Below are 27,049 nucleotides of genomic sequence, written 5' to 3' on the forward strand. Positions count from 1 at the left end.
AAGAGGGGGAGAAGAGAAGAGTAGGGAAGGAGAGGGAGAGGAGGTGAAGAGGAGGCGAAGAAGAAAGAAAAGAGAGTCTGTGAGGGAGGGGGGATAGTATTACTCTCACAAATATACACTACAGCACATCTATCCCGTACTGACCTGGTGCTGTGGACGCACTACAGGGTTTCCCAGGGCCGGAAGCAGGGGCACAGCCCAGACACTGGGGGAGCTGGGTTACAGGGGCTAATTCCAGCCCCAAACCCTCCGGTGTTTATACGGGGAGGCCAGTGCTGAGTCCAGCTGCATGTGCTGCTAGTGGGTTTGGTTTGAATGGTTAAAGTTCTCTAAGCGCAGCAGGCGTAAGATGGGGATTTTGGTTGTTAATATCCCCACACCCCAAACCTCAGACAGGTTTAACACACCGCCCAGACCAGCCTTTCAGCCTGGGTTTTCTGGCGGGTATGAAATGCTAACATACATTTTTGGATATTTTTGCATATCTCTCAATGTATGCCTGCCTAGTAATCTCCAATCTGCGTTTGAACAGTAGCTATACATTAGTGCTATGTAGGGCTGATTTGGATGTGGGGTCTGTGGTCTGAATGCATAGCTGTGGAAAACATCGGGCTTTTTTCAGACTATTTTCAGTGGGCCGCATGCGTACAAACAGCCCATCTATACATTTGCACGTTTACACACAGCCCACAAATGATGGAGCTGCAGACAGGAATAGAGGAGAGAATGGCCGCACACACGCACCCCGCCGTGCATATGGAATCAGATGTATGCACATGTGTGGGGGGAAGGACCCTGCCCGTGGCTGGACGTACATTCTGTTCTATATGAAGACAGCGGTGTGCCGTTCTGCTCCGTGATGGCCTCTCCTCCTCCGGAAATCTCCTGAACCTACGTCTGTCTGGCAGGCGTCCCCTCTGCTCTCATTCCAGCTGCCCCCCCCCCCCCTCCCTCTCTCTCTCCCTGCACACTGAGGCTGGGGCTGGAGAGGGGCTGGCCCACGTTTGGCCCTGATTTGGCTCTGATCTGGCTTGGATCCAGCAGCTCTCCAGGAATCCCCAAGCCCCTCAGCACTTTCCCTTCTCTCATTTCTCTTCTCTTCCATCTGCATCTGTCTCTGATCTCTCCATTTTCTTTTTCTTTTCCCCTTCACTCTCCTAGACCTAGAAACAGCTGTGTGTGCTAGACAGCCTAGACCGGCATCTCCCCTCAGCAATGGCTCTCGGCATATTGTCGGTTGTGTGTGCTAGACCTGCATCTCTCCTCAGCAATGGCTGTCGGCATATTGTCCAGCCCTGAAAATACAGGCGTACTGTATGTTGCCCGAAAGAGACCATCCTGTCTTGAACAGACAGACGTATGTTGCCCAGTAAGGAAGACCTGAACAGACAGACGTATGTTGCCCAGTAAGAAAGACTCTTCTATAAGCCCTGTATGTTGGTGATGATGACGAGGAGGCAGGGAACTGCAGCACAAACTAAAAGATTTATGCAGTAAGTCTTTCGCTGGCAACATTTTAAAAATAAGAAAACTGAGGATTGGCATTCTCTCTCTTTCAGTCTTTCTCTCTCTCTCTCTCTTTCTCTCTGCCAGGTTTTAGAAATAAGATAACTGAAGATTGACATTCTCTCTCTCTCTCTCTCTCTCTCTCTCTCTGTCTCAATCTGCCAAGTTTTCACCTTGAGGAAAAAGAGTACAAGTTGACCACATCTCCCCACACCTCCCTTGTGTTTGTTTTGACTGTCTTCACCTGACGGAGTGACGTGAGCATACACACAGCTGGACAGTTTGTTGCCGCGGAGTCTTTGGTCAGGATGGCAGGGATCTCGGGGTTTTCACTCGACTTTGCCTTGTTCCACCGCTGGGTGATCTCAGTCAGAGCAGAAACCTGTCTGATATGCATCTGATTCACAAAAGTAGTTTTCTCACCACGGGCATAAACTCAAAACACAGACATTAGCTCACATATACACACACACACACACACAGACACACACAGACACACAGAGACACACACACACAGACACACACACACACACACACACACACACACACCCCTCCCTCTCGCTCTCTGTCTTCCATAAACTGCCCAGGAACATGACACACTTAGTTCCATTACCCCTGCGGTAAGAGTAAACAGAGCTGCTTTGCCCCCCGAGGATTGATGTGCTGGGGTAAGTGCCAACAGGAGGGGGGTTGTGCTGTGACACACGGCTCTCTGTTGCCCCGTAAACCCCTCCAGTCGCCTCTTGGAGGGCTTCACCGCCCGTTTCACATGAGGATAATTCCGGTATTTAGCACTTTGAGTCCCTTTTCTGGTTTGTTTTGGATGAACTAGAGTGGTGGACACCGAAATTTTGACAATGGGTCCTGTCTCGACTTTCTGACTCGTTTTGAATTGCCTTTGACTGTTTCAGAGTGGCTAGCTATGGACATGCACAAACTAGTCCTTAAAGAAGCCCTATGCAACAATTTTAGCAGAAATTACCTTAATCATGCAGGTTGAGAGTCGTTCTGATGGTTCTACAACACTTTCTGGGTTGTTTGGTAGGTCCCCCTATCGCTTCTCCGTGGAAAAAAACGAATATGCAACTTTCTGTTCCCGGTCTGAGGAAATCCGGATGTGACTCAGCGGAAGTATCCAATCGCGCCTCGAAAATGTAGTCAGATTGTAGTTTCTAAGAAGACTGCAAAACGGACGCCGACTTGGCTTTGTTGCTGTTGAATTTGTAAGTAGCCTACCCTTGGGTGAACTTCGTTTTTGTAATGTGGTTTGATTGTCTCTTGAACAATGTGTTTGCTCGACCGTTTTATTGTGAGCCCTGTATGTGTTTAGCTTGGTTTCTTGATGGCTGGCTTGCTAGCTAGTGGGGGTTTAGCGTAGCAGTCACTTGCTACCGAAGCTGCAGGGGGAGCTATGTCATGAAAAATGCGAGCCCAAATCCGGCGAAAACCCAGAAACAATGAAGGAATAACCAGACCTGCATAGGGCCAGAGACTTTCTAATGTGGAGACACAGCACTCAAAAAATACTCCATAGAAATGCATTGGGCTAGTTTGTCACGCCAATATGGCCGTTGTCTACACATATCCCACCCCTTCCTCAGCAAAACATCGACATTGAGCCAATCATGAGGTGTGATGTGAATACATTGAGCCAATCATATGGTGTGTTGTGAAGACATCGTACCAATCATGTGAGGATTGGTGTCGTGAAGCCTTGCGCACGCGCATTTCTGCCGAAATGGATGCCCAACGAGTACCCAAAAAGCGTTGTCAAATGGCCGCTGAGTGGAGGGACTTGCCTAAAAGGACTTTGATAGGGCTTCTTTAAAACAACCCTTAACATTCGTTTTCAAAACTGTGCAACTCACCGAGTGGTTAGTGGTGTTCGATGATTATTAAAAACAAATATATTGGCGCAATGTATGATTTCAATCCGTGTTATTTGCTATTGTGGAACTATTTTTTCAGATACCTCACAACTGCGCATAAACTTCTGCTCAATATTTGAGTCTGATGCATACAGTAAAAGAAGGTCTCGCGGGGGAAAGACTACAACCAAATGTAAACAGACCCTTTCCGTTTCCCGGTAGCGCAGTAATATCAACGAGGAATAAGTCTTTCAACAGAAATCAATGGGATTTTACAAAATGCCAGATAAAACACGACAGAAACTGTATTTTGCTACGCTACTTTTGGAACACCAACGAACATCACTAACCACTCGGTGAGTTGCAAAGTTTTAAAAATTAACTTTAAGGGTTGTTTTAAAGGTGCCATGTGTAAGAATTGAGGTAAAAATATCCAAAAAATGAGCTACACGCGTCAAAAGAATGGAAGGAAATAAGGGTGATGATGTCATTAAAAAAATGACAAGGTATAGTGCTGAAGAGATATCAACCTGAATTAGCATGCTAAATTACTAGCCACAGCCCGACAAGTGTCATAATACCAGTTTCGCAGTATGCGGGTAACATAACCGCCAGCCAAACTGCAAATGCACGTGTCTCGGTTGTTACTCTAGGGTAGACAAACTCACTTTCTGGAGGTATACTGCCCCATCTTTTTTGAAATGTGGAGTATAAATTGATTTTTTGGCAGACATTACACATGGCACCTTTAAGGACATGTTTGTGCATGCCCATACCCAGCCACTCTGAAACAATCAAAGGCGATTCGAAATAAGTCAGAAAGTTGAGACAGGACCCATCGTCGGTGTCCACCACTTTAGTTCATCCAAAACAAACCAGAAAAGGGACTCAAAGTGCTAAATACCGGAATTATCCTTTAACTGGAAAAATTAGGTGTTCTGTGGGATGGGCCTGAAGAACTACCCCAACATGCCCCACAGCTAAAGAACTACCCCAACATGCCCCACAGCTGAAGAACTACCCCAACATGCCCCACAGCTGGGAGTCATAGAGCACAGGAGCCTGGGGGTTGGGTGGGACGTGGGGGTAACCCAGCGATGGAGGGGCAGACGGAGAAGGAGACAGAGAGGGAGGGGTACGTGAGCTGTAATTGGACAGACTTCTCAGAGGGGGCTAGAGGAGGATGGAGCACGAGGAGTTGAGAGAGAGAGAGAGAGAAGGAAAGAGAGAGAGAGAGAGAGAGAGAGAGAGACCAAGGGGAGTGAGGGTATTTACTAAGTGTTTGGCAAAGATTGCCTCCACAGTCAAGCACAGCCACGCAGAGTGACCAGGGTGAGGAGGGACTACCTTTCTCTGATCAGGTAGGTATGTGCGTGTGTGTGTGTGTTTATATGCATGTTTGTACGAGATATGTGAGCTTGCATAAGTGTATATGTTAAGGTGTGTGCATGTGTGTGTGTGTGTGTGTGTTTAGGTGTGTGTATTTGCAGTGTGCATGCATGATTTTTTGCTTGTAGGGATGTGTGTGTGTTTGCATATGCCTGAGTATGTTTTAAGGTGTGTGTGTGTGTGTGTGTGTGTGTGTGTTAGGGGGTGTGGTTGTGTGAGAGTGATGAATTATTTCATATTTCATGAATGGTCAAGGCTCCTCTGTGCTATGAATTTTTCCAGTTGCATCTTGTGTAATTATTTTTTCTCTCACCAAACCAGATATTAGGGTGTGTGTGTGCGTGCATATGTGTGTGTGTGTGTGTGTGTGTGTGTGTGTGAGAGAGAGAGAGAGAGAAAAAAGAGAAAGAAAGAGAGTGAGAGAGAGAGAGAGAGTTAATTATTTTGGAATGTATTGGGCAGCAAAGGAAATTAGCATGTTTTATGGTTTGGGATTTAATTGGACCCACTTCATATGGCAGGCTTCTTGCTCTGCGTCTGTCTTCTTTGTTCAGTGTAGGAATGCTTATAGGGTGACACAACATCTGGACTTATGCTTTTCCACTTTTCCGCATTTGGAACGCAACTGTTCTGTGGAACAAATCTGGCAATGTTTTCACTGTGGCTGACGTGATTAACTTGTCACTCAAACTACAACTACTCCTAAACCTATATTTACAAGCCCTTACAGTCATTCCATGTACACATACTGTATAGCACTTTAATGTGAAAGGTGGCATCAGGTCTATTGTCAGTCCATGTCCATTATCCTAAGGAGCTCTCCATGACCAATCCTCTTTAGCGCTGCCAGCTGCTGGCTATGAGCTGCATTTCTCTGTACAACTTAGTGTCTGCAAACATGCAATATGGCACACATGCTAAATGCTTTATTTTTTAATGTTTTAAGATATTGTGCATAGACGGTAGAGAACGGAGGACTGGAAAATCTTTTCCTGATAACCAGTCCCTTAAGGAGCAGGGGAGAGAGGAGGGGTGCCAGCCTTTGTTTGGAAACATTGTATATGTTGTAAGATTTGACATGAAAATTGATGCATTGTCATAAATTATTTGTGTGTGTGTGTGTGTGTGTGTGTGTGTGTGTGTGTGTTTCCAAAAAAAATTCATGCCCATGCCAAATCTTAATGCCAGAAATTACATAAGCTGAAGACAGAGTTATGAATGTGCTCATGGTAAACATGTCTGTGTGTTCTTCATCGGATAAGAGCTTATAAGAAATCAAACTTTGGCATGAGTGTGATTAATGATGGACGTAACTGTATGTTGTGGTGTTGAAATGAAATGTTTGTCTTCTCTCCCTTTCTCTCCTCCTCTTCCTCTCTTCTCTCCCTTTCTCTCCTCCTCCCTTTCTCTCCTCCTCTTCCTCTCTTCTCTCCCTTTCTCTCCTCCTCTTCCTCTCTTCTCTCCCTTTCTCTCCTCTCCCCTCTCCTCTTTCCCTCTCTCCTTTCCTCTCCTCTCGTCTCCTCTCCTCTTTCCATCTCTCCTCTCTCCTGTCCTCTACTCTTCTCCTTTCTTCTCCTCTCCTCTCCTCTCCTCTCCTCCCCTCTTCTCTCTCCTCTCCTCTCCTCTTTCCATCTCTCCTCTCTCCTGTCCTCTACTCTTCTCCTTTCTTCTCCTCTCCTCTCATCTCCTCTCCTCCCCTCTTCTCTCCTCTCCTCTCCTCTTTCCATCTCTCCTCTCTCCTGTCCTCTACTCTTCTCCTTTCTTCTCCTCTCCTCTCCTCTCCTCCCCTCTTCTCTCTCCTCTCCTCTCCTCTTCTCTTCTCCTCTCTCCTGTCCTCTACTCTTCTCTCTCCTCTCTTCTCCTCTCCTCTTTCCATCTCTCCTCTCATCTCCTCTCCTCCCCTCTTCTCTCTCCTCTCCTCTCCTCTTTCCATCTCTCCTCTCCTCCCCTCTTCTCTCTCCTCTCCTCTCCTCTCCTCTCCTCCCCTCATCTCTCTCCTCTCCTCTCGTCTCTTCTCCTCTCTCCCGTCTGCAGCTGCCTCAGCTGTGTGTGTGTGTGTGTGTGCGTCCTGCGTCCTGCCTGAGGCTGTGTGAGTGACCATGCGTCTGGCTGCTGTGCTGCTGCTGCTGCTGGGGACCCTGCTTGGCCTGGGTGCTCCCCAGCACAATGACCCGTTCCTCTGGCTGGGCTCCCTGCGTAGCCGCGGCTACCCGCTCGGGTCTCTCCAAGCCGACAACACGGGCGGCGAGTGCCCAGCCGAGTGCGACTGCCCGCCCACCTTCCCCGTGGCCATGTACTGCGACAACCGCGGGATGAAGTCTGTGCCCTTCGTGCCATCGCGCATGAAGTACGTGTACCTGCAGCACAACCAGATCACCGCCGTCCCCGACGACGCCTTCGCCAACGCCACCAACCTGGTGTGGCTGATGCTGCACGAGAACCACATCGCCTCCGTGGGCAAGAAGGCCTTTGCCAAGATGGCCAGCCTCGACCGCCTCTACCTGAACCACAACAACCTGAGCAAGGTGCCCGCCAACCTGCCCAGCTCTCTCCGAGACCTGCGCCTCGAACACAACAACATCACCAAGGTGCCGCCCAGCGCCTTCGCAGGCATGGACAACCTCACCATCCTCCTGCTCAACGACAACTCCTTCCAGGACATGGGGGCAGCCTTGAAGGGGCTGAGCTCTCTTACGCTGCTGGACGTCAGCGGCAACCAGCTCAAGAAGGTTCCAGAGGGCCTTCCGGAGATGCTGCACCAGCTCTACCTGGAGTCCAACGCCATCGACTCCATCCCCAACAACTTCCTGGGTCACTTCACCCAGCTGCAGTACGTGCGGATGGCGCACAACCAGCTGACCGACAAGGGCATCCCGGCCAACGTCTTCAACGTGAGCGGCCTGGTGGAGCTGGACCTGTCTTTTAACAAGCTGGAGCGCATCCCAACCGTCAGCACCACCCTGGAGCACCTGTACCTGCAGGCCAATCAGATCAAAGGTGCGTAACACGCCACCATGGCACCCATGGGTCAAGACAGGTCAGGATACCGGAGCACAGTAAAGGACCAATACAGGACTTCTGTTCTGCCGTAGTTACCAATGTGGCTGCACACCACAGTGGTCAGTTTTTAGGTCCCGGTATTATTTATTAGAATTATTATTTAATTTATGCACCACAACTTTTGGTGCAACATTTGGTGAACCACAACTTTTGTTGGTTAAACGTTTTTGTTATTATTAGAAGTATATAATATGGGGAAAACAATTAAATGTGTTTGACTAGAGAGATTGCCATTTATCTGTTTGCCTATAAAACTTTCAAATGTGTTGTGTATTTACATTCCAATTGTCCTATTTCATGCATTTTAGCAGCTCCAGGCATTTGCTAGTGTGTTGGTGAATAGTACGCCATCAAGGTCCAACCTTGTTTGCAGATTATTGAGACCCTATTCAAAACCATTATATACTGTAAATACTCAATACTCAGCCAAGAAACTTGCACCATCATCAACACTGATAATTGTCTGTGAAATCTAGTACTAATATTGTCCCGTCTTTTGCAGAGTTTTCGCTGGGGAGTTTCTGCAGTGTTGTGGACGTGATGAACTTTTCCAAGCTGAAGGTATTGCGTCTGGACGGGAACGAGATCAGCCTCCAAGATGTCCCAACAGAGTCTGCTCTCTGTCTGCGCATGGCTGCCGAAATTGCCGTGTAATTCCGCTTTTCTGCCACATGAGGGCAGACATGCTCCATTTTTCCCCCCTGCCTTCTTTGTCAAGTAAACTTCCTCTATTTTGAGCTGGAATAATGCCCTGTTGTCCTGTCAAATACTGCAGAGTCGTCTTGTGCTGGTGTGCTGTATATTTCTATTTTGTTTGATATTTGGTCGTCTCTGAGTGGATGATCTGTGCATGTTATTATGTGTGTGTGTGTGTGTGTGTGTGTGTGTGTGTGTGTGTGTGCGTGGTTGTGTGTGTGTTTATCTGTGTGTGTCTCTATGTGTATGCATGTCTATGTACCTGCTTCCTTGCATTTACTTACTCTGAGAACAGTCTTGTGCCTGTTACGTCTGTGTTTAGGCGCTAACGCATTTCATGTTTTTTTATTTGCTTGTTTGTTTGTTTGTTTATAATTACTCTCTGTCTCTCTACTGGTCTTAGCTACTCTGAGGGAAAGGGCCAGTTGTTTGCTTTAAGTGTTTGGGTTTACTTTTGGTGCATTCCACCTGGACTCGAGTGTGTGTGAGCAAGCTCTGAAGTAGCAGTTGGTTGAACGATGCTGTGAGTATTTATTCAGAGAGGGATCCTTAGAGAGGCTGTTCTGTGTGTGTGTGTGTGTGTGTGTGTGTGTGTGTGTGTGTGTGTGTGTGTGTGTGTGTGTGTGTGTGTGTGTTTGTGTGTGTGTGTGTGTGTGTGTATAAGTAGAGGATAAGTAGAGGTATGCTCTTCCTCTCTAACTGAACACACACATTCCTACACTCTCAGCCTCTCTGACTGGTAAATAAGCTGAGATGTTTGTTTATCCCAGTTACCCTCAGTATCCTCTATACTAACAAACATGTCTAAGACGTCTCTCTCTCGAATGAGGTGAAAAGCTTACCTATGGAATTATGAAAATATCCTATTGGAATTTTCACTGTTTTGATTTCGTTGTCTGAGAATAACTACACTGCATGCAAATCATTATAAATTATCTTGAATGAACAGTTGTATGGTCATACAGATGTATAGGGACGCAATAATAAAAAGAGCTTGTGCTTGTTTTACTACAGAATGTCAGTGTACCTGTTCAGTCTTAGTTTATTGGACTTCTTTATCCCAAATCAACAGGTATCTCTACAATTAAATTAAATTATTGGAGCCATCTAAATGTTATTATATCACATACATATACAGTAATATCATGGTGTCTTTACTATCTCTTAAACACAATATCATGGTGTCTGTACTGAAAATTCAGTCAGCCAGCACAGAAGGGTAACCGAAGGCTTTGTTGCTTCTCTGTGGTGAGATGTGACGTCTCCCTCTTCTGGTATTCATGGGGTTCATGGGTCTGCATTCCTAATCTAGGTGCTTGATCTGATCCACCTGTGGCAAGGGACCTGATGAAACCTGATGAATAGAATGCTTTAAAGTATAAGTAAGTAAAGTAGTATATATACTCTTTTGATCCTGTGAGGGAAATTTGGTCTCTGCATTTATCCCAATCCGTTAATTAGTAAAACACACTCAGCACACAGTGAACACACACTAATCCCGGCGCAGTGAGCTGCCTGCAACAACAGCGGCGCTCGGGGAGCAGTGAGGGGTTAGGTGCCTTGCTCAAGGGTCGGGGCTCGAACCGGCAACCCTCCGGTTACAAGTCCGAAGCGCTAACCAGTAGGCCACGGCTGCCCCTTTATAGCCCTTCTCAGCTACAGATGTTTGGAGCTACTGCAATCAGGGTTGTAGTGGAGGCTGAACGCAAGTAAACACAGTTTATCCACCTCTAAAATTTAAGAAATAGAGTTTATCCACCTCTCGATAGAGTTTATTCACCTCTCAAAAGAGTTTATTCTTCAATTGCAACTTTTAACATTTACAAATCACACTGTATTATCCACATTCACAATATGTACACTCATCAACACTCTAGGAACCATTTAATAGTTCTGGTATTGTTATAAACATTGGACCATATAACCTCCACCACCATCATTTAAGGTTTTCACACCATTTTCACACCATTTAAGTTTTTTTTTTTTTTTTTTAAATGTTCTTCCGGGGAGCATGCCCCCCCCCACTATTGCTGAGTTACTAACTTTCTAAGGTGGGCAGGGGGCCCTTTTTAAGTCTGTGCAGTCAGACTGGGCAGCTAGAGGGCAGTGGAGAGCCAGTCACAGCCTGTGGCCTCTCCTTCTCCTCCCTTGCTGTGGTTACTGAATGACATGATGGACATAACTGTGTTTAGTACCAGAACACCAGCGCTGTTTGTTTTCCCACAAACACTATTGTCATCGTCAGAATAACCCTTTCTTTATCATTTCATAGACTGTTGACAGTTGCAGTGCATTGAGGGATGTGAACCTCTGTGTGAGGATGGACTCCCAGCCCCCTTCCCCATGCACTGAAGTAATTCTCTTACAGAATTATGGTTTGTATGTGAAAACTCATTATTGTCATTGTTGATAGTTCATATTGTTATTAGAGTGCATGAAAATGCACTCTACTGTTATCCGATTTCTTCTTATTACACGCTTTCACGCTTTTTCTGTGTTTAATGCGGCTTCAACTGTTTAACGTAGAAACTTCATTCAAACTTTGTTATGTAGGTCTTACTTAGGACAGGTGTGCAATGTATTTTTCATCTTTGTAACTTTTATACTTTTTAAACTACTAAAAATGTCCCCATAGACTTAACATTGGCCTTTATGACTTTATAATAGGGCCATTAAGCAATCAGAATCCTATGCCAGGCCACCTGCAGCAACTGTCTGTCTTAGGCTTTAAGCATACAATCTGGCTCTCTTAAGACTACAGATCCTGTTCAACTGCTTCCTCTGCCCACAACTGTTTCAAAATAAAAAGTCCATTTAAACTATCCAACTTTTTAACTGTTCAACTATTCCAACTGTCAGTCAACTATGACTCCCATCAACTGTATCCTCTGCCTAAAACTGTTTCATAATAAAAGTCCTCACTAGCTTGTTAGCATTGTTAGCATTTAAACAAAACGGCTAGAAAACATTAGCTAAGTAACTTGGTTAGCATAGTTAGCATGTTAGTATTGTTAGCATTTTTAACAAAACTAAGTGTGCTAAGTAACATGGTTAACATAGTTAACATTGTTAGCATAGTTAGCATTGTTAGCATAACTGCTAGCAAACATTAGAAACATTCCAACTGTCAGTTATCGTCAACTATCTACCAATGCAGAGCCATAAAACTATTGGTCTATCAACATTCATCAAACTATCTGCCAATCAACAACCATTAAACTATTTGCCTATCAACACGCATTAAACTATCACTCTATCAACAACTTTTAAACTATCTTCATTCAACTTTTAAACTTTGTGTATGAACATCCACTATTGGTCTATTAAACTATCTGTCTATCAACAACTTTTAAACTATCTACATTCAACATTTAATCTGTCTACATTTAAACTATCAACTTTTATTAAGATATGCAACCACCATGTCTATCCTAGCATCATTGTCATGCCCTCGTAATTCCCTGGAATTACTTTATCTAGTTGATATTGCTACTTTATTTGAAACTATTATCTTGTCGCTGTTCCAGTAGCATGCTGGAACACTAAAGGAATGATAGAAAGAGGAAGTTGCTCACGAAATCACATCACTTCCCACAGCTGGTCTTCCTGCCATATCTGTGTCTGTGTGTCTTTCTGTCATATCTGTGTCCGAGGGTGTTTGAGTTCTATATAAAAGGATAAAGGAAAGGAACAAATAAAAGACTCATTTCAGATAAACTCAGATAAAAAGTGTGTGTCAGGTTTGAACACCTGTGTTTTTAGACAGAAAATAAATTGACAGTAAATCTTTCTCTTTTCTGTGCCGTCTCCTTTGTACTAGAAGCACTAGATGGCATTTTACATTCCTATCGGAGCAGGGGTCTGCGATGAGAGAGAGAGAGAGAGGCTGGACACAACACAGGATTTGGGTTTGGAATGCTGGTGATCTGGATATCACTCCTTCCATAGGTCACTGGTATACTGTATACAGAGGCAGAAGAAAAACATCTACATGTAGATGCAGAGAGAAAGTGCTAGCCTGCAGGTCAGCTCAGTAGAAAAAGAGCGCTATTATAGCACCATGGATTAGCTCTTCCGCCAACGCTGCCATGTTGACTGATGACCTGTCAGGTCTGACAATGAAGTTTTTGTGTTTGCCTTAATTTCACCTTCATCAATCAGATTTCTTGCTATTCCAAACATCCATTCTGTTGATAGTGTGAAACTCAAACTTCGGGAAGGGAATGGGGGTTATGATGATCAATTTATTACCAATTTATTTTAAATGAGCACATTTGCTATTTCACGTTATTGATTCGCTGGAATAGTGTTTCTCAGTCCGAGCATTTTCCACAGAGCATGGACTGTGTATGAACACGTTATTTTTCCAACCTGACCAAAGCACTTTGAGAAAACTGACTACCGGTAACCTGATTTATACCTTAATATATTAATTTATACTTTTAATTTTAAGTTGTAGCCCATACATTGTAGGCATACTGTCTTCATTGTAGGCAAGGAAAGGAACGTCTATTGGTATTGTACATTTCATACACAGGAGCAATTCACTGCATTACATAAATACAAGCCAAAACAAAAAATAAAGTATAAAATGGAAAAGCATGTTCATTATTGTACACACACACACACAGTATGATGACCTGTATTATTGTACACACACACACACACACACACACACATTAGTAAGATGACCGGGTATGATGAAATATCCTACGTGTAGTACGCTGCTTTGATAAGTGTTTATTGCTGCTGGGAAGAATAAGCCTCCTACAGTTCAAGGCTTGGCCATTTTTAAATGGAGTGAATCCTAGCAACAGGTTTATGTCACAGTGCATAATGTAGTTACAACATCTGTTGTCTGAACATGTATGAAGTTGCAACCTATGACATCCCCTATAATAATATGATGACATCACTTCTCTGCAGTCTTAATAACCAGGATTAGCGAGGTGTTTACACCTAGTCAGCATGAGAAAAGAGCCAAGACACCATCACAGGCTCTGTTATGTTCCAATGTGTGTTTAGCACAAATGGGCCCCCCAATTTTCCGCCGCAACACACCCTAACCATACGGTGAGGAGTTAATGTGTAATTCACCACAAAATCCCGGCGTGCCCACAGAGAGCCCAGGCTGTTTGTTATGTGCCTCACTGCTCCAACAGGTTCACAGATAACTCCATCATTCCTTTCAGGGACCTTAGAGATAACGGCAGGATAGGATTGGATGTGGGAAGGGGAGGTGATTATGAAGTTCATTCTGTTTTTACTCAGAATTCCAGAGAAATATCTGAACAAACATATGAAATACTAAATGATCTACTTACTGAAGATTGGATTACTGTTTAATTTATGTGGGCGTCGCTAAGCACAAAGGTATTTTGAGTGTATAAATAGTCAAGTCAAGTCAAGTTTATTTATATAGCACATTTCATAAACAGAGGTCATTTAATGTGCTTTACATAAACAAAATATATAATAACAAAATAAAAGCATAGAAGGGCAATATAGTCAAAGAATAGTTCAAAAGGTTAAGATCATATAATAAAAAGAAATAGTACAGGGGGGAAAAGACAGACAGACAGACAGACAGGCAGGTAGGCAGACAGACAGAACTCATCTAGATATAATGATACAAATTTAGCCTCCATAGTGTGAGAAATGTAAGTCTCCCTGAACCAATTTGGAGATATACAATATAATTCAATTAAATGTCCAGGGCAGTTCATTGCATTTCAACTCAACTCACTCAGTTCATCTGAACGTGGTCCTGGCATTATCAAAGCATGGAGGAAATTGATGGAGTTGAAATATGTGATGCATTGTGTCCCTTACATATAACCGATGGCTTTGTTGAACACGAGATGTTAGTGCAGTCCATGTAGGCCTACTTTATGGTGAGCACTTTCTACCTTATTTCTTTTATTAATTATTATATAGGAGACAGCCAACTACCATACCAACTCAGTGATTAGAGGGAGAGGATGGTTAGAGTGAGAGTCTGAATATGAGTGGCATGAGAAACTCATCTCCTAGCCACACTCATGTGGGGATGGAGACGGGCTATCTGTGAAACTCGCAGGGTAAATCATCCACTTTCTCAGCAAATATAAAGGTCCCTCCCTACTTTCTGGCCATTCAGGCCAAAGCCTCATTAAGGTCATCATCATAAAGCTAAAAGTTCCAACCGTATCACTTCCTGCTGACATAAGCTGAGATTTCTGTTATCAGTTTCATGCTCCATCCCTCATATATTTAAACGATATGTAAAGAAAAGTAAACTTGTAAAATGTATAGGCCTACTTTACACCCAAAACACCTGACCCACTGTGACACTGACACAGATCCAATGTGAGACAGAGCTTCCCCGAAAACATATTCTACCTGCATTTGACGACGAGGCGTCACCGGGCGTGGTTAGAAGAGGGGAGGGGGATCGGGGGATAAGGATGGAAGAACTCGCACTGCCATGTTGTCAGTCTGCCGCAGGTACGCTATTTGTCAGGTGTCCAACGCTTTACCGGCAGCATCGTGACAATGAGGAAGTACTGGTGGTGGAGCGGTTTGACGGGTTTGGTGTTTTGGAACCCAAAAGCCAGCGATCAGGTAAAGAAAAATTACAATGTGACTAATATCGATTAGGTGAAACAAAATCACGCATATGGTTACCGCATTGGCAAGAAACCAGATAAGGTATGGTAGGCTAGGACTATCTGGGGCTTTTAATAACTGTCCAAACAAATGCAGCCAACGGATATTAATTTGCAATCTGCCCGGTCTATTTAGCAGATCTTAGGCTACTTTATTGTTTATTGATATGGTTATTTTTGTCATGATTATTTGACAGCACTGTAACCACATCTCTTTTAGTATTTTGCCTGGCCTGGCCTATGTCGATGCTTATTTGATTGATTTTACAATGTGCGCGGTGAAGTCCACATAACATACAATACAATAACATAAAGTCGAAAAGCCTACATCAAACACAATAATAATCAACTGGAGATGTTCACAAGTAATTTTTTGGGATCTCAAGTCTTTTGTCACGAGTCAAAGTCAAGTGTCAAGGCTGGCCATCTGATATGTCCCTAACACTGTATTGTTAAATCTCGAATCAAAGCAAGTCCTGTAGCTACTATCCATACGGTACAGTATCAAAAATCAGTTGTAGGATAATTGTATGCGGTCTACTGCAATGCAATCTAAAGAAACACATTAACAACTCTGTTTCAGTAGGCGTTTTACTGCAACGTTTTTTCCTGAAATAAAATGTGGGCAGCCAAGAGTATACTAACAGCAATAATATTAATAATAATCAATAATAATACTAACGTATCAACAATGAAAATAATACAATTCATAAGTGTTCTCATCTTTTTACATAAACATAATAACCTCTAATAAGTCTTTAAAACATTTCTTGAAAGTCCCAAACCATCACAAGAATGTACTGTATAACATTTGGTAACTCCTCTCGGAGGCTGAGTGACCACTGTGTTCTGTCCTATCAGGAGGTCATCCAGGATTATGGGACGCAGAAGACGGACTCACACGTGGGCAGTGGGGATGAGAATGCGGAGCGGGGCAACTGGAGTAGCAAGAGGGAATACATGCTGTCCATGGTGGGCTACGCCGTGGGGCTGGGCAACGTCTGGAGGTTCCCCTACCTCACCTACAAACACGGCGGCGGTGAGTGAGTGAAGGAGTGAATTAATGAGTGAGTGAGTGAATGAATAAATGAGTGAGTGAATTTAATAAATGAGTGAGTGAGTGAATGAATAAATGAGTGAGTGAATGAATAAATGAGTGAGTCTGTCTGTCTGTCTGTCTTATCTCCCTCATCTCCAGTGCTCTCTACACATGCGGTGATGGATAACCTTATTGTTTCCCCAACTTTATGTTCCGTCATGATGTCCCAGTTCTCACATGTGGCCCCATCAGTTCAACTGGACTCAAATCAGTCAGTTTTCCCACCAAAGTCAAGTTTATTTATGAAGCACTTAAACAACAACAATAATAACAACAGTTGACCAAAGTGCTATACAATCGAAATATCAGTAAAGGCAATAGTAAGAGCGCACAGGAGCAGGTCAAAGGTCATTTAGAGTCGTTAACAACGGACGTTGTCTCAAGGCACCTTATGGACTCCTCTGCCTGGTCCCTCTAAAGTAGGCACACAATGCCCAGTACTCTACCAGTGCAGCATAGGGGGGATTTCACAGCTACATGCGGTCTGCATAGCACTATACATGCGGTCTGTATAGCACTCTATACATGCTGTCTGCATAGCACTATATGCTGCCTGCATGGCACTATGATGTCTTCATGGCACTCTGTACTGTACATGCTGTCTGCATAGCACTCTGATTATAGGAGTTGACTATGTACAACCTTCTATCTGTACATGCTGTTTGCAGGGCACTCTGACTAGCTGACGATGTACAACATTCTATCTTTGCATCATATACAGTATATTAAATTGAGTGTAACAGATGCGGTATGCATACTCCTCATGCATGACACTGCTGCCTAGGCAGAGCATGCTGTCTATATAGTCCTCATGCATGACATTGCTGCCTAGGCAGAGCATGCTGTCTATATACTCCCCATGCATGACACTGCTGCCTAGGCAGAGCATGCTGTCTATATACTCCTCATGCATGACACTGCTGCCTAGGCAGAGCATGCTGTCTATATAGTCCTCATGCATGACACTGCTGCCTAGGCAGAGCGTTCTGACTCTGTGTGGTTGATGGTTAACCTATAATTTCGCCATATTGGCCAAATGTTGTGGCATGGTCACCACAGAGTCCCCAGCTGCTGCGTCAAAAAAAAGCTCCCAGCAACAGTAGAGTATATTGACCCACCATATCACCACCGCACTGAAATGTAGGTCGGCTGCAAGTGATGTCCGCTGATGTTATGTTTACCTACTGTATGTGTCTAAGACGGGGGTTAAGTATAAGTATATATACTCTTTTGATCCCGTGAGGGGAAATTTGGTCTCTGCATTTATCCCAATCCGTGAATTAGTGAAACACACTCCGCACACAGTGAACACACAGTGAGGTGAAGCACACACTAATCCCGGCGCAGTGAGCTGCCTGCAACAACAGCGGCGCTCTGGGAGCAGTGAGGGGTTAGGTGCCTTGCTCAAGGGCACTTCAGCCGTGCCTACTGGTCGGGGTTCGAACCGGCAACCCTCCGGTTACAAGTCCGAAGCGCTAACCAATAGGCCACGGCTGCCCCTAAAGTTAGCCTCTGACACCCATTCTCCTCTTGTTTACACTTTATGTGTTCTTGTATTGGGCAATTCCACGAAAAAAATTAACTTTTTGTCACATCCATAACGCCAGTGAAATGCCTTGGCATGTGTACGATGTGAATGATGACATTCATTTTTTGTTCATTATTTTCTCATGTACATTCTTCAGCCAAAAATAGCAAATGCTCAAATTTTATGTAATCATTCACATCATACCATACCATCACATTTTATTGGTGATATGGATGTTACAAAAAACATAATTTTCCATGGAATTGCCCTATTACTTGTTTCGCGCAGCGAAGCGGCGGTCATATAGGTTTAGTCAGATTTTTTTTTTTTTCTTTTTCGCATGTCCAAATTTCCGTCCAAGGATTCCGGGACACTGTAAGACCGGGTACGAAACTTGGTGGGCATGTAACCCCACATGGATAGCATGGAACCATCGTTTTTCGTTTTGATCTGTAGCCCCCCCGCTGGACTGGACCCCCGAAAGGAGGGTAGGGCAGACACAGTTTTCTGTGAATATCTCGAGAACCGTAGGGTTTAGGAGGACCATTTTTTTTTGTATGTTGATCTCAAAGGGCCATGTCAACCCATTCCATAACCACTCATTTCATGTATAGCGCCACCTAGTTAAAAATTAAAAAGCAAAACATTAGGTGTTTTCATCACAATATCTCTGGCTGACATGGTCAAAACTGCACGAAATTGAAAGTGTAGGATCATTATGACACCCTCCGAATGCATGCCAAGTTTCGTGGACTTTCGTTCATGGGGGGCCTTACAATAAAATCATTTATGTGTACATTTAGTGACCGTACACCAACAAGGATTCCTGGGACACTGAAAGACCGGGGTACACGAAACTTGGTGGGCATGTAACCCCACATGGATAGCATGGAACCATCGTTTTTCGTTTTGATCTGTAGCCCCCCCGCTGGACTGGACCCCCTGAAAGGAGGGTAGGGCAGACACCATTTTCTGTGAATATCTTGAGAGCCGTAGGGCCTAGGATGACCAATTTTTTGCGTATGTTTGCCTCCAGGGGTCATGTAAACCCATTCCATATGCACACATGTGCGTAAACAGATACACACGCACACACATACATTTACAGTAATCCTACGTATGACACATACTCACACAGTAGACATATATACGCATGCATGCACATGCACAGACACACACCCACCCACCCACCCACACACACACATAAACATAAACATGTACATGCACACAATTCAAGAATTATGAACAGGCAAGATGGGGGTGGGGTTGTATAAAATGTATTTTAGCCTACATGTGAACTCTATAAACTTATCATGTTTTGGTACTTGTTGTCTAGCAGATACCAGTGAGAATTGAGTGTGCATAATGCAATTCAGTGAGACAGTTAGAATCATATATGCCTTTCAGCGTGACTTATTTTTGTGGAAAACATGTGCTAGACTGGGCGGCGGTCATATTTTGTACCGCTCTGCGGTACATCTAGTTTTGTTCGCTGTTGTTGTGATTGCTGTCTATTTCCTTCGGTCAGTGTTGTCTATTGTATTTTTGTGTGCTGCCTTCTTGGCATGGTAAAATATTTTTAAAATGTGTGCATTGTTTACTAAATGTATGCATTGTTTACTCGTTATGTATGCATTGTTTACTCGTTATGTATAGGTGCTTTCCTTATTCCGTACACCATCATGCTGGCAGTGGCTGGAATTCCCCTATTCTTTCTGGAGAGCTCGTTGGGCCAGTTTGCCAGCCAGGGGCCCATCAACGTGTGGCGAGCTGTGCCGATACTACAAGGTGAGACGCCCAGGAGTCTTAGTTGGCCCTCAGGGTCGCCTGCTGTGTCTTGACCTCTCAGGCAAACACTAGGGGAGAAGGGTCACCTTTGGCCATCAAGGTCTTGTTTGTTGTCTCTGGGCTAAAAGGAAAAGTTATCCATTGCAGTAGCCGAGGGCTAATGGTTCACTGTTGTTGTGTCCATTTTGTAGAAATGTGTCCTTTTTTTTGAGGTTTGACAACGACCTTGTTTTGAAAAGCACAATTTACTCTCTTTAAACCTTGGCTTACTTCGTGGTCATCCTCGTAAAGACTAATGTCACTTTATGAAATTGTCTGGTGAACTACCTCTTTACTATGGTTTCAGTGCACCATGTTTACTGTAACACTGAACAAACATGTTAAGAAGTGAACCATCTACAGCATCCAATTCTGGCTAATAGTAATAATAAGTAACTTAGTAATAATAAAAATAATAGTAATGAACCTATTTCAACTCTTGATCATCCTGCAGGTGTTGGAATTACAATGGTGATTGTGAGTACGTTGGTGTCCATCTACTATAATGTCATCATCGCGTACAGCCTCTTCTACCTGTTTGCATCCTTCCAGTACCCCCTTCCTTGGAGCTGTGCTTCCTGGTACGGAGAGAACTGCACAGTGTCTCCGAGAGGTTTGTCCCACCAATCACCCTAAAACAGGATTAATGACAAGAATCCCATTTCAATACAGTGTAACAGAAAAGCCTTAGCAGCTTGAATTTAGATAAATCACCACTTAACAATTAAAAGTTTTTACATATTTACATTACTTCAAACATTTGCCAGTGTGAATGGCATTGTCTCAAACTCAAAGTCAATAATGTTGCACAAAAGAGCTAAATGTGTTCCATATTAAGCGTTTGCTGAACTGTTGTCATTTAACACCATTGGGAAAAACACCCGAGAAACCGGTTGTTCCTAGTTTTCACCTAGACTAAACATACCTTGAGGGTTTCCTTGTGCATGGCTGACTGGTGCTGAGAACTGCTTGAGTGGCCCCTACTGCATATTCAGTGCATCGTGTTGTGCTTGATTTTCTTTCTTTAATAATAATAAATAATAATAAAACATTTGATTTATAATACATATTTCATCACATATCTTAAAGTGCTACAGGTTAAAAACAAAAAAAAAATATGAGCAGTTTAAAGAAGAAGGAAAAAGAAAAGGTTTAAAAAAAAACATCTAGAGGGGACCAACAGCTTTGCTAAAAAGAAATGTCTTAAGACCTTTTTTAAAACAGTCAGTGGATTGTGGTGCCCTCAAGATGTCATGGAGGGCATTCCATGGACATGGGGCAGCAGCACAGAAGGCCCTATCTCCCATGGTCTTGAGTCTGGTTCTGGATGTGTGTGTGTGTGTGTGTGTGTGTGTGTGTGTGTGTGTGTGTGTGTGTGTGTGTGTGAAGGCCCTATCTCCCATGGTCCTGAGTCTGGTTCTGGGTATGTGGAGGAGGTTTGAGTGAGTGGAGCGGAGGGAGCGTGTTTTGGTTTTTTGTGGGTTGATAATTTCTTTGAGGTGGGGGGTATGTCCATGGATGCATTGGTGAGTGAGGAGGGAAACCTTGTACTCAATCCTGGTGGAGACGGGAAGCCAGTGGAGTGAGTGGAGAATGGGGGTAATGTGCTCATGTTTCCGCACTCTCATCAGGATGTAGAGTTTTGGACGTACTGAAGCCTCTGCAGACTCTTGCTAGGGATCCAAATGAGAAGTGTGTTACAGTAGTCCAGTTCTTTGTGTACTCAACAGAAAGACAAAATACTTTTTTTTGTTCATGTAAACAGCACTCTCAGCTAAACTTCTGTTTGTGTAATAAAATAATGTATTCTTTTTTATTATTATCAACAGTTTGCAATGAGAGTGTAAGCATCAACATGAGCCTGGCGTTGATGAACTCCAGTCTGGGATATGAGAACTGCTCCGAGTCCAGTGCCCCGAGTGGTCCTGCTACGAGCCCCAGTGAACAGTACTGGGAGTAAGTAGAGTCTGATATATTTAGTCATATTTATGAACTGCTATTGATTGATTGATTGAATTGATATCACCACCACATAAAAAAGCAACCAAAGACACAAGCAGAACAATAACATGGCTGTGAACAGCTAAGTTATGCATAGTTCTACATTCTAGGTAATGGTAACATGAAATGACATGTTTATATTTATGCTCTAATTCATTTTGATCCATTTTGATCATTTACAGTGTTCATAAAGATTCACCGGATCTTTAACTATGTAATCAGTGGTGTATTTGAAGCCTGTGTCAAACCTTTTTCATCTCTGTCTGTGAATGAGAAAATACATTTTTCCTAAACACATTTTAAACCTAATCTACTTAAATCCCTTCAGTGTTTGTACTAATGTGGTTCTCTTTTCTGTTATAAGTGAGCAGGTTCTGTAGAACCTAATCTCCTTAAATCCCTTCAGTGTTTGTACTAATGTTCTCTTTTCTGTTCTAAGTGAGCAGGTTCTGTGGAACCTAATCTCCCTTCAGTGTTTGTACTAATGTGGTTCTCTTTTCTGTTCTAAGTGAACGGGTTCTGTGGCGGACTCCCTCGATGGACGAGACGGGTCCGGTGGTCTGGCACTTGGCCTTGTGTCTGCTCCTGGGGTGGCTCCTGGTGGGCGCGGCCCTGTTCAAAGGCATCAAGTCCTCGGGGAAGGTGTGTGTGTCGGTGTGTGTGTGTGTGTGTGTGTGTGTGTGTGTGTGTGTGTGTGAACGTTTGTGTGTTTAGCTCAATAACAGTCCTTTGATTTCTTTATGTTAAAATAAATTCATTTTTTTTGGCTTAGGCCTTATTTGTTATATGGTTTTTAATTGTTAAATAAACACTGTTATAATACAGATCATTTTTGAATAATTCGAGGCACGATATGTGTTTGGAACAAGGATGTGGCCTTATCCAAACAGCCCTTTGACACTGAGGCGGCCACTTGTCATATCCATCACAATGCGGCCATTCTGACTCAAGTCTTTGTAATTTGCAGTTTGATTGGCATGGCAGTGTACATGTTGCCGCACCAAATGAAGCTCCATTAGCTCTGTAATGAAGATCTATAAGCTCCATAAGTTCTGTAATGAATCTCACCCTTTACTGTGTACTCTATGATGGTGCATTTACCCGTCTCGGCCTGTAGGTGGTGTACTTCACAGCCACCTTTCCCTACGTGGTGCTGCTGATTCTGCTCATCCAAGGGGCCATCCAGGAAGGTGCCAGAGATGGCATCGAGTACTACATTGGCACCAAGTCCAACCTCACCAAGCTGGCAGAGGCTGAGGTAGAATGTGTTGCCCATCTCACAGCTCAACTTGAGACTCCATTGGGCCTAGTCACTCTTAAAGGTCTTCATTTAAATGACCGGCAAAGTGTATAGTGTCTGGAGTCTAAAGACTAAGGCTAAATAAAATTTTGCAACCTGGCAAAATCTGTTTGCTAATTCAACACCACGAGCAAGACCCTAAGCACATTGGTGGGTCTGCTCAATGCTCCCACACACCACCATGATAACTTTAGTTCAGACACTCCTAGTTTGCTGGCATCGGTATGCCACACACACACACACGCACACACACGGACACTCACTCACTCACTCACTCACTTACTCACTCACTCTGAGCAGGTTCACACTGTGCCTGTTTGTAATTTAAGTCAAAAAATGTGATGCACTAAGAGTCTGTTGTTGTTGTTGTTGTACTAAGAGTCTGTTGTTGTTGATGCAGTAAGAGACTGTTGTTGTTGTTGTTGTTGATTTACTAAGAATCTGTTGCGGCCCTCCTCTGTCAGGTGTGGAAAGACGCCGCATCACAGATCTTTTTCTCACTGTCCATCGCCTGGGGCGGTGTCACGGCCCTGTCCTCCTACAACCGCTTCCATAACAACTGTTTCCAGGACGCGGTCATCGTGTGCGTGGTCAACTGTGCCACGAGCATCTTCGCAGGCTTTGCCATCTTCTCCATCCTCGGCCACATGGCCTTCGTCTACAAGAAGTCTGTGGCCGAGGTCGCCAGTGCAGGTGAGATGAAACACCCCAGACTCCAGCGATTACTGTGATGAAGATGTTTGTCTTTTTTTTTATTTATTTTTTTAGATTGTATTATGTATACAACATGTACACATACAGACTATAACTGTTATTCTGTGTCAGCCTCAAACAGAAGTGAGCTGTGCGTGTCACCCTCAAACATAAGTGTGTGTGTGTGTGTGTGTGTGTGTGTGTGTGTGTCAGCCTCAAATAGAAGTGAGCTGTGTGTGTGTGCAGGGCTGCCAACTCTCACAAGGCCGTGAGCAGGCAGGTGTACTGTCCGTACGCACTGTGCGTACCATCAGGCTACTCAACAACGAGAACATTTCCCTTGTGTGTGTGTGTATTCACACCAAATTGGCGCACCATACCTTCCCAACTATGCACAGTATCCCATTAGCTGCCATCAGGCTATTTATAATTTTTTATTACGTAACTTAGTTAAAATGTTATCAAAATTAACACGCACACATTTTGTTTGAGCAGGAGACAGAATACGCACAAAGGCACGTAACTAGGCTACTTGTTGTTTTCTTTTACTCGGCTATCTATATATGGTTATCAGCACACAATGTTGAGCTAATTCACTAATTCAATACTCATCATGAAGTTTAAACAACAAAAACAGAAAGTATGGAGGCAGCAAAGCTAGAGGAGTTATTCCAGATGGGCAATAACAAGGTAGGCAATTGGTGTGCTTGTCAGAATGTTAGACGGCATTACAGCTGTACAGCTAAAGCCAGACGTCAAGAACAAAACAAGGTAACTTTAGCCTGTATAGGGCTGTATCAAGTTACCCAAATCGTGAGACACACACACAATTGATTAGATTCACACGCCACACCCCCGTTTTCTCACGCTGAAGTGTCAACCCGGTCGGTCAAATGCCTGAAAGATGAGTTTATCTATAGATCTACCTGCCAGAGATGGTGAGGGGGTTCAAGAGCACCCCCTGTCTGTGGAATTTTCTAAATTTTCTCTCATTTGCGATGCTACTTCACAAGCCATCCCAAGCGCATTTCCCGCCGCATTTTCCTGGCTTCAGGTATGCTTTGAGTATTTATTGAGTATTTTTCACACTGAAGTGTCAACCTGGTAGGTCAAATACCTGGCAGATGAGGTTCAACTAAACTAAACCTATACAGACATTACACATCACGTGAACGAGAATCTAAGCTTTACAATGATATTAGCGGCAAATTGCTGTGATAAATGGTTTGCGAGAAAATTAGCATTGAAATTAAATGCAATTTAAATATATTTGCATTTTGCACACAGTGCACACCCATTACTCTCGGTTAAATATCTCACTAACCCTTCACACAACACATGGCAAACCCAATATCACAATAAACAGCAAACCATACCGAATACGAGGATATGAAGCATGCCTCTGTGCAATAAGTGGTTCCTGACCACTTATTTTTACATAGTCTCATTGGGGAGAAATTATAATGTATTCTAATGTAAACTATTTGTCAGTACATACATTTGTGTAAATTGTTCAGCCATAGATTATCCCACTATCATGGTTCTTATATTGCCAGGTTCAAGCCAATCCCACTTGCACACATACATGAATATATTTCTATTGGCATGTTTTCTAGTAACATTAATGCAAAAATATGACAAAAATCAAATAATGAGACACACATATTTTTTTTCTTGCCTGACATAAGCCATATGCAAACATTCACATCATACGTTCCCAGATATGGGTACATCCTGAAAAAGGAAGAGCGTGTAGGCTATAGGCTAGATGGCCATTACAATGACCAATATATTATCTAAAATGAACTAGCTGAATAACACAGGTGACCACTTCTGTGTAATTTCATGGAGTGCTTTTGCCTGAAGAAGACCCAGCAGGGTCGAAACGTTGCCTGTTGTGCATTAAATATATGGGAGTCAAAAGCAGTGTTGCGGACGTTATATTTTTTAATTTGTGCTAAAATGTACGCTCATTTTTGACCATTTCAAAACTGTGAAACATATATGTTTTGTGGTTGTGAACTTATTGCAATATCACCATAACTATTCCACCTGTGTGTGCATGGTTATAATTCTGAAGTGCAAAATAGGCTACAGCACAAATATGTCCATAAAAATAAGCAAGTCTGACCTCTGAATTTATTTTGAAAGTGTACCCGATTGATGCATTAAAAAGTTAAAATATACAAATATTTTCTTAAATTCTTACAAAACACCCTTAGGACAACACGGCATCAGATGAACGCAGGTACAGGCCGAAGTCCTAGTAGATCCGTTTGATACCAGTGTTAAAGGGGAACTTGGCAACTATTTCAACGTAATAAACCCGTTTAGAAATCATTTGGATGGTTAAATGACCAATGACCGGAAAACCAACCTTGCAACATTGAGACTACCGTCCCGGAAAGAGAAGTGAGAAACAAGAAACTCGTTTTAAATCGTGTTTCTTACCTTATAACATCCACATAGTTCTGCCGAACTTATGCTAACTGTTTTGCTAGCTTGTAAACAAAACCATGTGCTTTATTATTATTTGCTTTAGTCTATGGTAATAATGCTTAGCCTACGCAGCAAAATTTTGGTTGGCCCCACCAAATCTCACTCCAAGGTTTTTTGAAAAGTTGCCAGCCCTGTGTGTCAGCCTCAAACAGAAGTGTGTGTGTGTGTGTGTGTGTGTGTGTGTGTGTCGGCCTCAAACAGAAGTGAGCTGTGTGTGTGTGTGTGTGTGTGTGTGTGTGTGTGTGTGTGTCAGCCTTAAACAGAAGTGTGTGTGTGTGTGTGTGTGTGTGTGTGTGTGAGAGAGAGCTTCAAACAGAAGTGTGTGTGTGTGTGTGTGTGTGTGTGTGTGAGCTTCAAACAGAAGTGAGGTGTGTGTGTGTGTGTGTGTGTGTGGGCTCAAACAGAAGTGAGGTGTGTGTGTGTGTGTGTGTGTGTGGGCTCAAACAGAAGTGAGTTGGGTGCCGCTCTAAAGTTTCTTTTAAAGTTATTTTAGATGCAGGTGCATCAAGAACTGTGGGTTTTCTGTAGAATGGGATGTTGAATAAAATAGATTATATCTTACAACGGCCATCAAACTGATTTAAAAAATACACAATCAAATGACTTCTTTGGATGTACACTTCTTTATGTAAACAGACTGACGTGTTTCAACCAGGCTCTTTTTTAAATAAGGAGGCACATTGAAAAGAACTTCTTGAAGGTGTAATATTTAATAACTTTGATGGCAATTTAAACAGTTTTCTTTACCAATTACTTTTTTGTGTTTACTCAAAGAATGTTAAGCCAAAAGCCTTGTCAAAGCAAGATAATATTCATTGTTAACTGTGTAACTTGATAAATATTTGTAATTTAACTGAAAGAACAATTCATTTCTGGCTGTTTGAGAATATTCTCTGACCTGCTGGTTTGTGTGTGGTGTGTCTTGCCAGTCAGTGA

At 43.3% G+C, this 27,049-nt stretch overlaps 2 protein-coding genes across 2 annotated transcripts in view; both read left to right on the forward strand.

Moving 5' to 3' along the window:
- Window positions 1–4,273: 4,273 nt before the first annotated feature.
- fmoda (fibromodulin a) lies at window positions 4,274–9,532 on the forward strand. Its single transcript, XM_048253860.1, has 3 exons — window positions 4,274–4,735; window positions 6,798–7,760; window positions 8,326–9,532. The coding sequence occupies exons 2-3, from the start codon at window positions 6,863–6,865 to the stop codon at window positions 8,475–8,477; spliced, it is 1,050 nt and encodes a 349-aa protein (XP_048109817.1). The 5' UTR covers window positions 4,274–4,735; window positions 6,798–6,862; the 3' UTR covers window positions 8,478–9,532.
- Window positions 9,533–15,006: 5,474 nt separating this feature from the next.
- The window catches only part of slc6a14 (solute carrier family 6 member 14), an 18,090-nt gene continuing 6,047 nt past the window's right edge, over window positions 15,007–27,049 (forward strand). The window contains exons 1-8 of the mRNA XM_048254789.1: window positions 15,007–15,122; window positions 16,028–16,205; window positions 19,450–19,581; window positions 20,075–20,233; window positions 21,450–21,576; window positions 22,131–22,263; window positions 22,739–22,879; window positions 23,386–23,614. Coding sequence (XP_048110746.1) covers window positions 15,054–15,122; window positions 16,028–16,205; window positions 19,450–19,581; window positions 20,075–20,233; window positions 21,450–21,576; window positions 22,131–22,263; window positions 22,739–22,879; window positions 23,386–23,614 — 1,168 coding nt within the window. The 5' untranslated portion in view covers window positions 15,007–15,053. The remainder of the gene's footprint in view (window positions 15,123–16,027; window positions 16,206–19,449; window positions 19,582–20,074; window positions 20,234–21,449; window positions 21,577–22,130; window positions 22,264–22,738; window positions 22,880–23,385; window positions 23,615–27,049) is intronic.

This window comes from Alosa alosa, chromosome 10, assembly GCF_017589495.1.
Source record: "Alosa alosa isolate M-15738 ecotype Scorff River chromosome 10, AALO_Geno_1.1, whole genome shotgun sequence".
Lineage (NCBI taxonomy): Eukaryota > Metazoa > Chordata > Actinopteri > Clupeiformes > Clupeidae > Alosa > Alosa alosa.